The 15000-nt window shown below is 50.8% G+C and overlaps 2 protein-coding genes across 2 annotated transcripts in view; one reads left to right on the plus strand and one right to left on the minus strand.

Moving 5' to 3' along the window:
• Window positions 1-8204, plus strand: part of trim67 (tripartite motif containing 67) — a gene marked incomplete at both ends in the record, with an annotated part of 19240 nt that extends 11036 nt beyond the window's left edge. The window contains 8 exons of the mRNA XM_080513929.1: window positions 741-851; window positions 1915-2068; window positions 4352-4515; window positions 5717-5855; window positions 6771-6895; window positions 6973-7151; window positions 7240-7402; window positions 8160-8204. Of these exons, the coding sequence (XP_080370055.1) occupies window positions 741-851; window positions 1915-2068; window positions 4352-4515; window positions 5717-5855; window positions 6771-6895; window positions 6973-7151; window positions 7240-7402; window positions 8160-8204 (1080 nt within the window). The remainder of the gene's footprint in view (window positions 1-740; window positions 852-1914; window positions 2069-4351; window positions 4516-5716; window positions 5856-6770; window positions 6896-6972; window positions 7152-7239; window positions 7403-8159) is intronic.
• A 4396-nt stretch (window positions 8205-12600) lies between these two features.
• Window positions 12601-15000, minus strand: part of fsaf1 (40S small subunit processome assembly factor 1) — a gene marked incomplete at its 5' end in the record, with an annotated part of 3763 nt that continues 1363 nt past the window's right edge. Inside the window, 6 exons of the mRNA XM_080513930.1 lie at window positions 12601-12802; window positions 13153-13187; window positions 13271-13357; window positions 13428-13523; window positions 14799-14870; window positions 14975-14992. Coding sequence (XP_080370056.1) covers window positions 12673-12802; window positions 13153-13187; window positions 13271-13357; window positions 13428-13523; window positions 14799-14870; window positions 14975-14992 — 438 coding nt within the window. The 3' untranslated portion in view covers window positions 12601-12672. The remainder of the gene's footprint in view (window positions 12803-13152; window positions 13188-13270; window positions 13358-13427; window positions 13524-14798; window positions 14871-14974; window positions 14993-15000) is intronic.

Raw genomic sequence — 15000 nt, forward strand, 5'->3', positions numbered from 1 at the left:
ATACTCTCCTCAGTACAGATACTCTCCTCAGTACTGATACTCTCCTCAGTACAAATACTCTCCTCAGTACTGATACTCTCCTCAGTACATATACTCTCCTCAGTACTGATACTCTCCTCAGTACTGATACTCTCCTCAGTACAGATACTCTCCTCAGTACTGATGCTCTCCTCAGTACTGATACTCTCCTCAGTACTGATACTTTCCTCAGTACAAATACTCTCCTCAGTACTGATACTCTCCTCAGTACAATACTCTCCTCAGTACAGATACTCTCCTCAGTACAGATACTCTCCTCAGTACAGATACTCTCCTCAGTACTGATACTCTCCTCAGTACAAATACTCTCCTCAGTACTGATACTCTCCTCAGTACATATACTCTCCTCAGTACTGATACTCTCCTCAGTACTGATACTCTCCTCAGTACAGATACTCTCCTCAGTACAGATACTCTCCTCAGTACTGATACTCTCCTCAGTACAAATACTCTCCTCAGTACTGATACTCTCCTCAAGTACATATACTCTCCTCAGTACTGATACTCTCCTCAGTACTGATACTCTCCTCAGTACAAATACTCTCCTCAGTACTGATACTCTCCTCAGTACAGATACTCTCCTCAGTACTGATACTCTCCTCAGTACTGATACTGTCCTCAGTACTGATACTGTCCTACAGTGAAGCAAGGCGACCTGGTAGGGTCGACGCGACCTTTGACCTCTGCTGTGCCCCCGGCAGGTGGTCCGGGACCAGATCACCCACTGCACCGTGAAGCTGCGCCAGACCACCGGCATGATGGAGTTCTGCCTGGAGGTTCTCAAGGAGAACGACCCCAGTGGCTTCCTGCAGGTACGTCCTGCTGCAGTACCACCACGGCCTGCGGGGGCGCTGTGGAGCAGCGTCTCTTCACCTGCAGTACCACCGCGGCCTGCGGGGGCGCTGTGGAGCAGCGCCTCTTCACCTGCAGTACCACCGCGGCCTGCGGGGGCGCTGTGGAGCAGCGCCTCTTCACCTGCAGTACCACCGCGGCCTGCGGGGGCGCTGTGGAGCAGCGCCTCTTCACCTGCAGTACCACCGCGGCCTGCGGGGGCGCTGTGGAGCAGCGCCTCTTCACCTGCAGTACCACCGCGGCCTGCGGGGGCGCTGTGGAGCAGCGTCTCTTCACCTGCAGTACCACCACGGCCTGCGGGGGCGCTGTGGAGCAGCGCCTCTTCACCTGCAGTACCACCGCGGCCTGCGGGGGCGCTGTGGAGCAGCGCCTCTTCACCTGCAGTACCACCGCGGCCTGCGGGGGCGCTGTGGAGCAGCGCCTCTTCACCTGCAGTACCACCGCGGCCTGCGGGGGCGCTGTGGAGCAGCGTCTCTTCACCTGCAGTACCACCGCGGCCTGCGGGGGCGCTGTGGAGCAGCGCCTCCAACAAAAACAAAAAATAAAATAACTCAAAATAGTTACATTTCCAAGAAAGCCCCCAAAATCTACAACAATTAAGATTTTTTAACTATCAATTTAAATCATTTATTTGTATTATGATAGAAATAATTAAAAAAGCAACTGTCTTGTTTTTCCCCTTAAAGCCAAATTTAAAAAATAGGAAAATATTGTTCTGTTTCCATTTTTCCTTTTTTATGTAAATTTGGGAAACAGAAAAAATAAACAAACTTGGAAAGAAAAAACAACAACAGACTAAATAATAAATGAACATATTCACATCTGTTTCTAAATAAACAAAATAAATCAAAAGTGAAATGAAAGAAAAGTTATTTTCCTCCAGAACGAATGAATAAAGTAAAATAGCAAAAGTTAGAAAAATGTGTACTTGTTTGTTGTGAAAAATCATAATTCAAAATGTCAGATGATTACATGCATACTGTGTGTGTGTGTGTGTGTGTGTGTGTGTGTGTGTGTGCTCAGATCTCTGACGCCCTGATCAAAAGGGTCACGTCGTCTCAGGATCAATGGGTCAAAGGAGCTTTGGAGCCAAAGGTCGTCTCTGACTTTGATCTCAGCCTGACGACCGAATGTCTGTTACAAAACATCCTGCAGCTGGACTTCTGCCAGGGGGGGGGTGAGGCACACACACACACACACACACACACACACACACACACACACACACACACACACACACACACACACACACACACACACACACACACACACACACTGATGATCGTCAATAACAGAATCAAGGATCATGATTTCTGCTCCGTCAGCTTTTTGATCAGTTTCTGGAAGAGACGAACAACCTGGGTTCTTAATCTAGAACCAAGGTTCTCCTCATGTTCTAGTGGTTAGGAAGTCACTTCTTGAAATAATCATGAAATCCCTTTATAACCATTAACAATCAATAACCATGAAACTCCTTGCTGACCCTACGGTGACGGTGTGACCTCACCGTCCAGAGGTGGAGGAGCAGCCACGCCTCCTGATGGAGAAAAGATGGAGGTTTTGATGGTCTGGTTTGTTTCTCAGTGAAACTCGTCTAAACTTCACTTTCCTTCAGAGCGACTTGATACCGAGTACCGATACCAGTACTCACCTTTAGTGAGTTGATACCGATACCAGTACTCACCTTTAGTGTGTTGATACCGATACCAGTACTCATCTTTAGTGAGTTGATACCGAGTACCGATACCAGTACTCACCTTTAGTGAGTTGATACCGATACCAGTACTCACCTTTAGTGAGTTGATACCGATACCAGTACTCACCTTTAGTGTGTTGATACCGATACCAGTACTCATCTTTAGTGAGTTGATACCGAGTACCGATACCAGTACTCACCTTTAGTGAGTTGATACCGATACCAGTACTCACCTTTAGTGAGTTGATACCGATGCCAGTACTCACCTTTAGTGAGTTGATACCGATACCAGTACTCACCTTTAGCGAGTTGATACCGAGTACCGATACCAGTACTCACCTTTAGTGAGTTGATACTGAGTACCGATACCAGTACTCACCTTTAGTGAGTTGATACCGAGTACCGATACCAGTACTCACCTGTAGTGTGTTGATACCGATACCAGTACTCATCTTTAGTGAGTTGATACCGAGTACCGATACCAGTACTCACCTGTAGTGTGTTGATACCGATACCAGTACTCACCTTTAGTGAGTTGATACCGAGTACCGATGCCAGTACTCACCTTTAGTGAGTTGATACCGAGTACCGATACCAGTACTCACCTTTAGTGAGTTGATACTGAGTACCGATACCAGTACTCACCTTTCGCTCCTTGCTGTTATCGATACTAGTATCTATGTAATGTGCTGACCGTGCAGTATCGGCCCTGGTGCCGGTATCGGGACTAAAAGGCGGAGGCAGAAAGACGGAGTATTTGCTGAGCGAGGTTTTCTAGACGACTCAGCGTTTCTGCTGTCAGAACCTTCATCCCCCGTCGTGTTTCCAGATGTGCAGGAGTCTTCCTCATTCAAACAGCTGCAGTCAGCAGACAGTGATGAGGCTGAGCTGGAGGCCCAGAGCCCCGGAGGTATTTATTTACCCACCCCCCACCCCACCCCTCCCCCGCATGCTGCTCCTCTGTCCTGTCCTCCGTCAGCTCCATCAGGTTTGTTCTCGACACGTTTCAAATGAAAGATGTGTTGTTTTTCGGAAAAGTTTAGTAGAAACGCTGAAGATCTTCTCTCCCCCGTTTCCATGGATACAGAGTCGGAGCCGTTTTCCAAAAGTTGTGTTTCCAGCGGCTCTGAGCAGCGTTGCCATGGAAACGGACACCCCAAAAAAGTGCCGCTGAAGCTCCGGGCCGTTGTTTTAGGAACAGAAAACACGTTGAAGGGCGAAGCGGCAGACTGATCTGTGGTGTAATTCCACTTTCTACCACCAGATGGTGCGACGAGGCGCTTTAACGTTAGCGTTAGCATGACCTCAAACTGACGCACCGTCTCTTTAAACACGATCAGCAGGAAAACCACGAGATACTTGGTTCAGCGAGCTGCAGCTGATTTGATGTAACTATTTACGTAAAGTTTTCCCAAATGGTGGGAAATCAAACTGGAGTGTTTGGCCACATCAAAATTTTTTTTAAATATATATATATATATATATATATATATTTATGTATATAAATATATAAAGTTATGAAGTTGTGATCATGATAGACTATTGATGGAAGAAAGAAAGACTTGAAATGAAAAGCATGACTTACAGCCCCCCCCCCCCCCCCCCACAACACTTGGTGTCACATGACCTACTTTAATCCCTCACTGATCCCAGCTGTTGTCCTCCGACTGAACCTCAATCTGTCACTTCTAACACTCTTCTTTTATTCAATCTCTCTCTCTCTCTCCCTCCCGTGTTAACATCTCTACCTCCCTCGACCCCCAGTTGACCCCGGCCCTCTGGTTCCGCCGGCGCCGCTGCTGCAGCTGGAAAAGTGCTGCACGAGGAACAACAGCGCCACCCTGGCCTGGAGGGTCACTGCAGCCAGCGCCAGCCCCATGGAGGGCTACATCCTGGAGCTGGACGACGGCAACGGGGGGCAGTACAGGGTCCGTCTCCCTCACACACACACACACACACACACACACACACACGATATTGATTTCTTTCAGCAATAGTAATTTTATCCAGAATGTGATATTTCATGGCAAAAACTTCTAAGTTTGTTGTGCTGAAATAGTAGCGACAATATCCCACCAATAATATATGTGGACAGAAAATATTATTCTGTGGCCACAGATTGTACATGAATGTACATGTGTTGATAGCATGTTGATAGCGTGTTGATAGCATGATGGTAGCGTGTTGATAGCGTGTTAATAGCATGAGGATAGCGTGTTAATAGCATGATGATGGCATGATGATAGCGTGTTAATAGCATGATGATAGCGTGTTGATAGCATGATGATAGCGTGTTAATAGCATGATGATAGCATGTTAATAGCATGATGATAGCGTGTTGATAGCGTGTTAATAGCATGATGATAGCGTGTTGATATTATGTTGATAGCATGATGATAGCGTGTTGATAGCATGATGATAGCGTGTTGATAGCATGATGATAGCGTGTTAATAGCATGATGATAGCGTGTTGATAGCGTGTTAATAGCATGATGATAGCGTGTTGATATTATGTTGATAGCATGATGATAGCGTGTTGATAGCATGATGATAGCGTGTTAATAGCATGATGATAGCGTGTTGATATTATGTTGATAGCGTGTTGATAGCATGATGATAGTGTGTTGATAGCATGATGATAGCATGTTGCTAGCATGTTGATAGCGTGTTGCTAGCGTGTTGATAGCATGTTGATAGCATGTTGATAGTGTGTTGATAGCATGATGATAGCATGTTGATAGTGTGTTGATAGCATGATGATAGCATGTTGATAGTGTGTTGATAGCATGATGATAGCGTGTTGATAGCATGATGATAGTGTGTTAATAGCATGTTGCTAGCATGTTGATAGTGTGTTGATAGCATGATGATAGCGTGTTGATAGCATGATGATAGTGTGTTAATAGCATGTTGCTAGCGTGTTGCTAACGTGTTGCTAGCGTGTTGCTAGCATTCATACAGTAACTCAGCAGGTTGAAGCTTCAGTGTGAAATCGACTGTGACGTGATGAAATGACCTCCTGGGGCTTTTATCACATTATTCATGGTCCATATGCTGTGTGTGTGTGTGTGTGTGTGTGTGTGTGTGTGTGTGTGTGTGTGTGTGTGTGTGTGTGTGTGTGTGTGCCAGGAGGTGTACGTGGGCAAGGAGACGGTGTGCACGGTGGACGGGCTCCACTTCAACAGCTCCTATAACGCCCGGGTCAAAGCGTATAACGGCGTGGGCGTGGGGGCGTACAGCAAGACGGTCGTACTCAAGACCTCCGACGGTACTTCTCCTCCTCCGTCTGCTCATCCATCCATCATCCATCCATCCATCATCCATCCATCTGTCTGTCTGCCCATCTGTTTTCTTTCTTTCTTCCTTCCTCTCCCCCTCCTTCTCTCCCTCCTTCTTTCCCTCCCCCTCTCTCTCTCTCTCTCTCTCTCTCTCTCTCCTTCTTTCCCTCCCCCTCTCTCTCTCTCTCTCTCTCCCTCCTTCTTTCCCTCCCCCCCTCTCTCTCTCTCTCCACACAGACAATCAGAGATGTTGGACATATTAAATTAAATCAGACATGTGAGGCCTGTGATTGGCCCGTAGTGTCACAGGGTGAGGCCGTGAGGCCTGTGATTGGCCCGTAGTGTCACAGGGTGAGGCTGTGAGGCCTGTGATTGGCCCGTAGTGTCACAGGGTGAGGCTGTGAGGCCTGTGATTGGCCCGTAGTGTCACAGGGTGAGGCTGTGAGGCCTGTGATTGGCCCGTAGTGTCACATGGTGAGGCCGTGAGGCCTGTGATTGGCCCGTAGTGTCACAGGGTGAGGCCGTGAGGCCTGTGATTGGCCCGTAGTGTCACATGGTGAGGCTGTGAGGCCTGTGATTGGCCCGTAGTGTCACATGGTGAGGCCGTGAGGCCTGTGATTGGCCCGTAGTGTCACATGGTGAGGCCGTGAGGCCTGTGATTGGCCCGTAGTGTCACAGGGTGAGGCCGTGAGGCCTGTGATTGGCCCGTAGTGTCACAGGGTGAGGCTGTGAGGCCTGTGATTGGCCCGTAGTGTCACAGGGTGAGGCTGTGAGGCCTGTGATTGGCCCGTAGTGTCACAGGGTGAGGCCGTGAGGCCTGTGATTGGCCCGTAGTGTCACAGGGTGAGGCTGTGAGGCCTGTGATTGGCCGGTCCTGCCAGCTGACAGTGTGTGTCCCCCTGCAGTGGCCTGGTTCACCTTTGACCCCAGCTCGGCCCACCGGGACATCGTCCTGTCCAACGAGAACCAGACGGTCAGCTGCAGCAGCTACGACGACCGCGTGGTCCTGGGGACGGCGGCCTTCTCCAAGGTGTCCCTGTCGCCGTCCGTCCGCCCGGGGGGGGGAGCGTCCTCCGGGCGGACGCTGACGTCCCCCGTGTCCCCCAGGGCGTCCACTACTGGGAGGTGAGCGTGGACCGCTACGACAACCACCCGGACCCGGCCTTCGGCGTGGCCCGGATCAACACGGTGAAGGACCTGATGCTGGGCAAGGACGACAAGGCGTGGGCCATGTACGTGGACAACAACCGGTCCTGGTTCATGCACAACAACTCGCACACCAACAGGTAGGGGGCGCCGCGCCGCGCCGCCGTCAGCCTCACCCAGCGTCTTCCTGAACCCTGGGTGTGTGTGTGTGTGTGTGTGTGTGTGCAGGGCGGAGGGGGGCATCACCAGGGGCTCCCGGGTCGGGGTCCTGCTGGACCTGGTCCAACACACCCTGACGTTCTTCATCAACCAGCAGCAGCACGGCCCCACGGCGTTCCACGGCCTGGACGGCGTCTTCGTCCCCGCCGTCAGCCTCAACAGGAACGTGCAGGTGAGAGACGGCCGCCGCCGCGCCCCGTTTCCACGGCGACGACTCCTTCAATAAAGCCTGGTTTCCATGGCGACGACTCCTTCAATAAAGCCTGGTTTCCACGGCGACGACTCCTTCAATAAAGTGTGGTTTCCATGGCGACGACTCCTTCAATGAAGCCTGGTTTCCACAGCGACGACGCCTTCAATAAAGCGTGGTTTCCACGGCGACGACTCCTTCAATGAAGCCTGGTTTCCACGGCGACGACGCCTTCAATAAAGCCTGGTTTCCACGGCGACGACTCCTTCAATAAAGCATGGTTTCCACGGCGACGACTCCTTCAATAAAGCCTGGTTTCCACGGCGACGACTCCTTCAATGAAGCCTGGTTTCCACGGCGACGACTCCTTCAATAAAGCCTGGTTTCCACGGCGACGACTCCTTAAAGAAAGCGTGGTTTCCACGGCTCCGGGGTTTTTGGCGTCTGGTTCCGCGGTGCAGAGACAAAACTCAAATAAATGGCTATCAAGGTGGAACTTTGTGAAAACGGTCTGACTCCCTGTCGAAAGAGCAATTATTTTAGAAAAATGCTCCAATTCCACCTTTTTGAAACACGTTCTAACTCCGTCTGGACGGGGAAAACCTCTTTAATCTTGTGTCTTTGGGAAAGAACATGTGGAAGAGGAACTAGCAGTAGCGGTTCATGCTAACCATGCTAAACGCTAAATGTTAGCCAGGATTCTGTTTCTGCTTCAGTCATTTTGTTTCTGTTCCTCCAGGTGACGCTGCTGACCGGCCTGGAGCTGCCCCCCCTCCCCCAATGAGCCCCCCCCCCTCCCCCCCCAAATGAGCTGCTTCCTCCTCTTCCTCCTCCTCTTCCTCCTCCTCCTCCTCTTCCTCCTCCTCTTCCTCCTCCTCTTCCTCTTCCTCCTCCTCCTCTTCCTCCTCCTCTTCCTCCTCCTCTTCCTCCTCCTCTTCCTCCTCCTCCTCTTCCTCTTCCTCTTCCTCCTCCTCCTCCTCTTCCTCCTCCTCTTCCTCCTCCTCTTCCTCTTCCTCTTCCTCTTCCTCTTCCTCTTCCTCCTCCTCCTCCTCCTCTTCCTCTTCCTCTTCCTCCTCCTCTTCCTCCTCCACCTCCTCCTCTTCCTCCTCCTGCTCTGGAGGAAAAACCTCCACATCTGGTTCGGTCCAGTGGAATCCGTCTCAGGATTTCTCCATCACCCTTCTGGAGCTCCTGATGGAGCCACATCATTCCAACATGGCCGCTGCCTCACTGTGGCTGCTCTCAGACCCCCCCGGAGCCGGTCTCAGACCCCCCGAGGGACCAGACCCCCCCGGAGCCGGTCTCAGACCCCCCGAGGGACCAGACCCCCCCGGAGCCGGTCTCAGACCCCCCGAGGGACCAGACCCCCCCGGAGCCGGTCTCAGACCCCCCGAGGGACCAGACCCCCCGAGGGACCAGACGACTCCATCACTGTGCTGGGAAACGACTCCAGTGCCAAAACGCAGAGGAAGCAGTGGAACGCCGTGGTTTCAGAGGTCAGAGCAGTCACAGTCAGATAAACGTTTATGACAACACAAAAATGATCAATGAGATGACATCAAACTGTTTTTACACATTTGGCTGATTATTATATTTGGTTTTACCAAAAATACCTCACGTTGCACCTTTTAACTAATAAACAATGCGCCGGATTACTTCTTCACCAGGATTCCCGCCAAAAGCTCGTCTGACTGAGGAGGGAGGACTCTGGCAACCGAGGGCTCAACACTGCCACCCGGTGTTCAACCACGGCACTGAGTGAACCCCTACTCTATGGTGATTTACCGTACCGTCTCTTTAAGGGTCTGATGATTTACCGTACCGTCTCTTTAAGAGTCTGATGATTTACCGTACCGTCTCTTTAAGGGTCTGATGATTTACCGTACCGTCTCTTTAAGAGTCTGATAATTTACAGTACCGTCTCTTTAAGAGCCTCTGATGATTTACCGTACCGTCTCTTTAAGGGTCTGATGATTTACCGTACCGTCTCTTTAAGAGTCTGATGATTTACCGTACCGTCTCTTTAAGGGTCTGATGATTTACCGTACCGTCTCTTTAAGAGTCTGATGATTTACCGTACCGTCTCTTTAAGAGTCTGATGATTTACCGTACCGTCTCTTTAAGAGCCTCTGATGGGGGATGTGGACTGGACCGGACCACTGTGACCGCCGGGCGATGACCTCACCAGTCTGGACGACACAAACAAACAAAAACAACAACAACACTTGTTTGTGCAGGAGAAGGAAGACGCTCGTCTATTATTTAACCTGAATTTTAATATAATGGAAATATTTATATTCCTTATGAGTGTGTGTGTGTGTGTGTGAGTGTGTGTGTGTGTGTGTGTGAGTGTGTGTGTGAGTGTGTGTGTGTGAGACCAACCTGCCATATGAACATTTGGACCTTTGACCTCTAGCATGGATTATACAGTTTCCCAGGCTGAATATTGTACATAGTGTTTCTGGTGGCGTCCCCTGCTGTCCAGCGCCTGGTGGTGTCCCCTGCTGTCCAGCGCCTGGTGGCGCCCCCTGCCGTCCAGCGCCTGGTGGCGCCCCCTGCCGTCCAGCGCCTGGTGGCGTCCCCTGCTGTCCCCTGCCGTCCAGCGCCTGGTGGCGCCCCCTGCCGTCCAGCGCCTGGTGGCGTCCCCTGCTGTCCCCTGCCGTCCAGCGCCTGGTGGCGTCCCCTGCTGTCCCCTGCCGTCCAGCGCCTGGTGGCGTCCCCTGCTGTCCAGCGCCTGGTGGCGCCCCCTGCTGTCCCCTGCCGTCCAGCGCCTGGTGGCGCCCCCTGCTGTCCAGCGCCTGGTGGCGCCCCCTGCTGTCCCCTGCCGTCCAGCGCCTGGTGGCGCCCCCTGCTGTCCCCTGCCGTCCAGCGCCTGGTGGCGTCCCCTGCTGTCCAGCGCCTGGTGGCGCCCCCTGCTGTCCCCTGCCGTCCAGCGCCTGGTGGCGTCCCCTGCTGTCGAGCGCCTGGTGGCGCCCCCTGCTGTCCAGCGCCTGGTGGCGCCCCCTGCTGTCCCCTGCCGTCCAGCGCCTGGTGGTGTCCCCTGCCGTCCAGCGCCTGGTGGCGCCCCCTGCTGTCCCCTGCCGTCCAGCGCCTGGTGGCGTCCCCTGCTGTCCAGCGCCTGGTGGCGCCCCCTGCTGTCCCCTGCCGTCCAGCGCCTGGTGGTGTCCCCTGCCGTCCAGCGCCTGGTGGCGCCCCCTGCTGTCCCCTGCTGTCCAGCGCCTGGTGGCGTCCCCTGCTGTCCCCTGCCGTCCAGCGCCTGGTGGTGTCCCCTGCCGTCCAGCGCCTGGTGGCGCCCCCTGCTGTCCCCTGCCGTCCAGCGCCTGGTGGCGCCCCCTGCTGTCCCCTGCCGTCCAGCGCCTGGTGGCGTCCCCTGCTGTCCCCTGCCGTCCAGCGCCTGGTGCTGTCCCCTGCTGTCCCCTGCCGTCCAGCGCCTGGTGCTGTCCCCTGCTGGGACTGCAGGACGCGTCTTCTCTCGGCTCCATCAGGGACTCATTTACTCTTTTATTGGTTTTTACGTTTGCTGGTGAAATATTCTATCATTTCTTGTTGTTTATGGACTGAAAGCCGCCGTGGCGTCTCCATGACAACGGAGAAATCCCCTCCTCTCTATTCGTGACATCATCGTCTCAATTATAAATTAATATATAAAATCATTAAAAAGTCTCATGAATTCAGAAAAACTGAGCCAATTTTGTAATAATGTATTTTCTCTGATGATGTCATCAACTGAGGACAGCAGTGGATTTCTACGTTTCCATGACGACGGTCGTCACCACTATTTTTACATGAGAGAAGTTATGAACTGAGAAAAGAAGCTTCTGGATTATTTTATATAGGAAGAACTATTAGTGGAGGAACTTCTAGATTTATTTATGGAACTGTTCTTGAACGTTCTGCCTGCAGCACGGCAACAAACAAACAAACAAACAAACAAACATGGAGAACGTCTCCAGCTTCGGATCCTTTTCTTTCACTTCCTGTTCAGTTTTCAAAACTGCCGCTGGGCTTCAGACACTTTCAGTCCCGAGGCGGAACTTTTTGAAACAAACGCTCCACTTGTGTGGAAATCGTGACTTATTTTTAAACAAACGTCTCCGTCTCCATGACAACGGGGGACTTTTTGAAAACACTCTTTTTCTGTCTAAACGAGCGAAAACAACTTTTCTGAGAGTCCGTCTCCATGGAAACGGGGAAAGGAGTAAGACAACAATAACAAAGTTCCGCCTCAGTGGAAAGAGTTGAAAGTGATTTAACCTCAGATGACGAAAAAGAAAACCACTCGACTAAAGGTTCTAAATAAATAAACATATATATATATACACATAGACACTCTGTAGATATACACGTGTCCACTGCAGGACAACGTCTCCTGTCCATCAAAGTGAAACAGGAAGAATCAGAACTTTTACTGAAAAACTTTTCTTCTTTGAAACGTAGAAATGTTGATTTGATGTTTCCTCCTTCGTCCGACGCTCAACGTTTCCTGTCCTGTTGGAAATAAGTGTCCCGGACGTCCCCCGTCCCCCCCAACGTCCACTTCCCCCCCCCCCCCCCAACGTCCACCGTCCCCCCCAACGTCCACTTTCCCCCCCCCACAACGTCCACCGTACCCCCACCGTCCCCCCCAGATGTCCACCGCCCCCCCCAACATCCACCGTCCCCCCCCAACGTCCACTCCCCCCCCCCCCCCCCCCAACGTCCACCGTCCCCCCCAGATGTCCCCCGTCCCCCCCGGACGTCCACCGTCCCCCCCGGACGTCCACCGTCCCCCCAGACGTCCACCGGCCCTTTAAGAGGAGCGCAGTGAGGCCCCGCCATGTTTACATCAGAGCGCAGCTTCGCCAGATTTCATACCGCGAGCCGCCGCCACGCCCCCCCCCCCGCCGGCGGCCATGTTTTGTACGACCGTACCTGGTTTGTTTTGACCAAATGTACCTGCACACTTTCAAAATCTTCCGCGTGTAAAAAAACAAAACAAGAAATGTTTCCTTTTGGGTCGTTTATACAAATAAATTAACTGTGATGGAGAGTCTGTGGTCACACACACACACACACACACACACACACACACACACACACACACACACACACACACACACACACACACACACACACACACACACACACACACACACACACACACACACACACACACACACACACACACACACACACACACACACACACACACACACACACACACACACACACACACACACTCCGCCCCTCCATCTGTATGGCTCCGCCCCCACCTATCTGGCTCCGCGCCGTCCTTTGATCTTCTGGATCTCCTTTGAGCTCAGGATCAACATGCCGTCTTTGAAGCGCCCCACCTGACCAGTCGGAGCCGCCGAGCCGGACGACGTCTTCTTCCTGGTGTCCCTGTGGACGAGGGACGGTGAGAGACATGATGCCGCCTGACAACCAAGTACTAACCTTTAGTTACTTAATATACCGAGTACCGATACCAGTACTGTTTCAGTTACTTCTTAAACAGAGTACTGACACCACTACTAACCTTTAGTTACTTAATATACCGAGTACCGATACCAGTACTAAGTTTTAGCTGCTTGCCGGTACCGAGTACACACAGGAGTACTAACTGTGGGCGACGTGATTGAGGGATGACATCATGTAATACTTGTCAGGTGGTATCTGATATCGCAGAAGTACTCTGTATCTCAGCAGTACTCTGCAGTATCAGTGTATCCAGTACTTGTAGATTTACTCACTGTTGGTTTTGCTTCTTCTTCTTCTTCTTCAGTTCCTGTGAAACGGAGACGCAGCAGGTAAATAAACAGTAAACAAGGTGAGCCTCGGGGGGCGGGGCCTCAGGGGGCGGGGCCTCACCGGCTGGACTTCCTCTCTGGCCCTCTGCTTCCGGTCCTTGACCTGCTGCTGCAGCAGCTTGTAGTTGACGTAGTTCTTCTTGGGCGGCTGCAGGGAGCAAGAGGCGGCGTGACGTCGCTCCGACGGCTCATTTTATTTTGAAAAGTGCAGCTCTTACTCTGGCGCCCAGCATGACGGCCCGGTCGCGCTCGAACTCCCGCTGCTGCTCCTTCCTGTAGCCCGTGAGGCCGAAGCGGTGGACCTCCAGACGAGCCTGAGGGCGGAGGGGGCGGAGCTTAGCGCTTCTCTACGCACTCCTTCAAAGTAAAAGACTCCCGAGGTGCCGCGCAGATTGAAGCTCGTTTTCGGATGTTTCATTTTAAAAACTAAACCAGTTCGTTCATGACCTGTTTTTGTGTTTTATTGTGTCGTCACGGAGAACCAGGAAGAGAACCGACAACCTCCTGGACGAAACTGAGTTCTACCGAGTGTAGCTCTAGATTACGACATTATAAACTGTGACGACAAACTGAGTTCTACCAAGTGTAGCTCTAGATTACGACATTATAAACTGTGAAGACAAACTGAGTTCTACCGAGTGTAGCTCTAGATTACGACATTATAACCTGTGAAGACAAACTGAGTTCTACCGAGTGTAGCTCTAGATTACGACATTATAAACTGTGAAGACAAACTGAGTTCTACCAAGTGTAGCTCTAGATTACGACATTATAAACTGTGAAGACAAACTGAGTTCTACCAAGTGTAGCTCTGGATTACGACATTATAACCTGTGAAGACAAACTGAGTTCTACCGAGTGTAGCTCTAGATTACGACATTATAAACTGTGAAGACAAACTGAGTTCTACCAAGTGTAGCTCTAGATTACGACATTATAAACTGTGAAGACAAACTGAGTTCTACCGAGTGTAGCTCTAGATTACGACATTATAAACTGTGAAGACAAACTGAGTTCTACCGAGTGTAGCTCTAGATTACGACATTATAAACTGTGAAGACAAACTGAGTTCTACCGAGTGTAGCTCTAGATTACGACATTATAAACTGTGAAGACAAACTGAGTTCTACCGAGTGTAGCTCTAGATCTCTACATTATAAACTGTGAAGACAAACTGAGTTCTACCGAGTGTAGCTCTAGATTACGACATTACAGACTGGGATGAATTTAGACCCCAAATAAAACATTTTAATATTAGTTCTTCACTCAAATGTCTCTTGATTCACATTAGAAACACCTTCTGCTTAAAGAAGATAAATATATAAATCTTCTATATAAATATAAAATAATAATAATGTATCTGTGCTTTTATATTCAGATAATTCTTGTTTTTTGTTTTACTAAAGTAATAAATGATAGAAATATAAAACCAGATGTATTTTGAGGTGAAACTGAGATCAAATATAAAATATTGCAGCAGAGAAGGAAGTTAGACGGTTTTATATTAAAGTCTTACTTTATTTTCCATTCCTCTCATTCAAAGAGCAAAAACCTCAAAGTTTAAACCATAAAGTAAAAATCAGACGCACCTTTTCCAGGTCCAGTTCTTCTGGTCGCTGGTTCTGGTCCCGGTTCTGGTTCTGGTCGGGGATCCGAGGTTCCTTCAACAGAAACCAGGAGGGACGTCGCTTTAGAACCTCCAAACCAAGAAACCACACAAACATCCCTCGTTCTTTTATCCCGCCGGGGGGCGGAGCCACCACACCTGCTTTCCTTTCATCTTCTTCTTTG

The sequence above is a fragment of the Blennius ocellaris genome (assembly GCF_963422515.1).
Source record: "Blennius ocellaris genome assembly, chromosome: 18".
Classification (NCBI taxonomy): Eukaryota; Metazoa; Chordata; class Actinopteri; order Blenniiformes; family Blenniidae; genus Blennius; species Blennius ocellaris.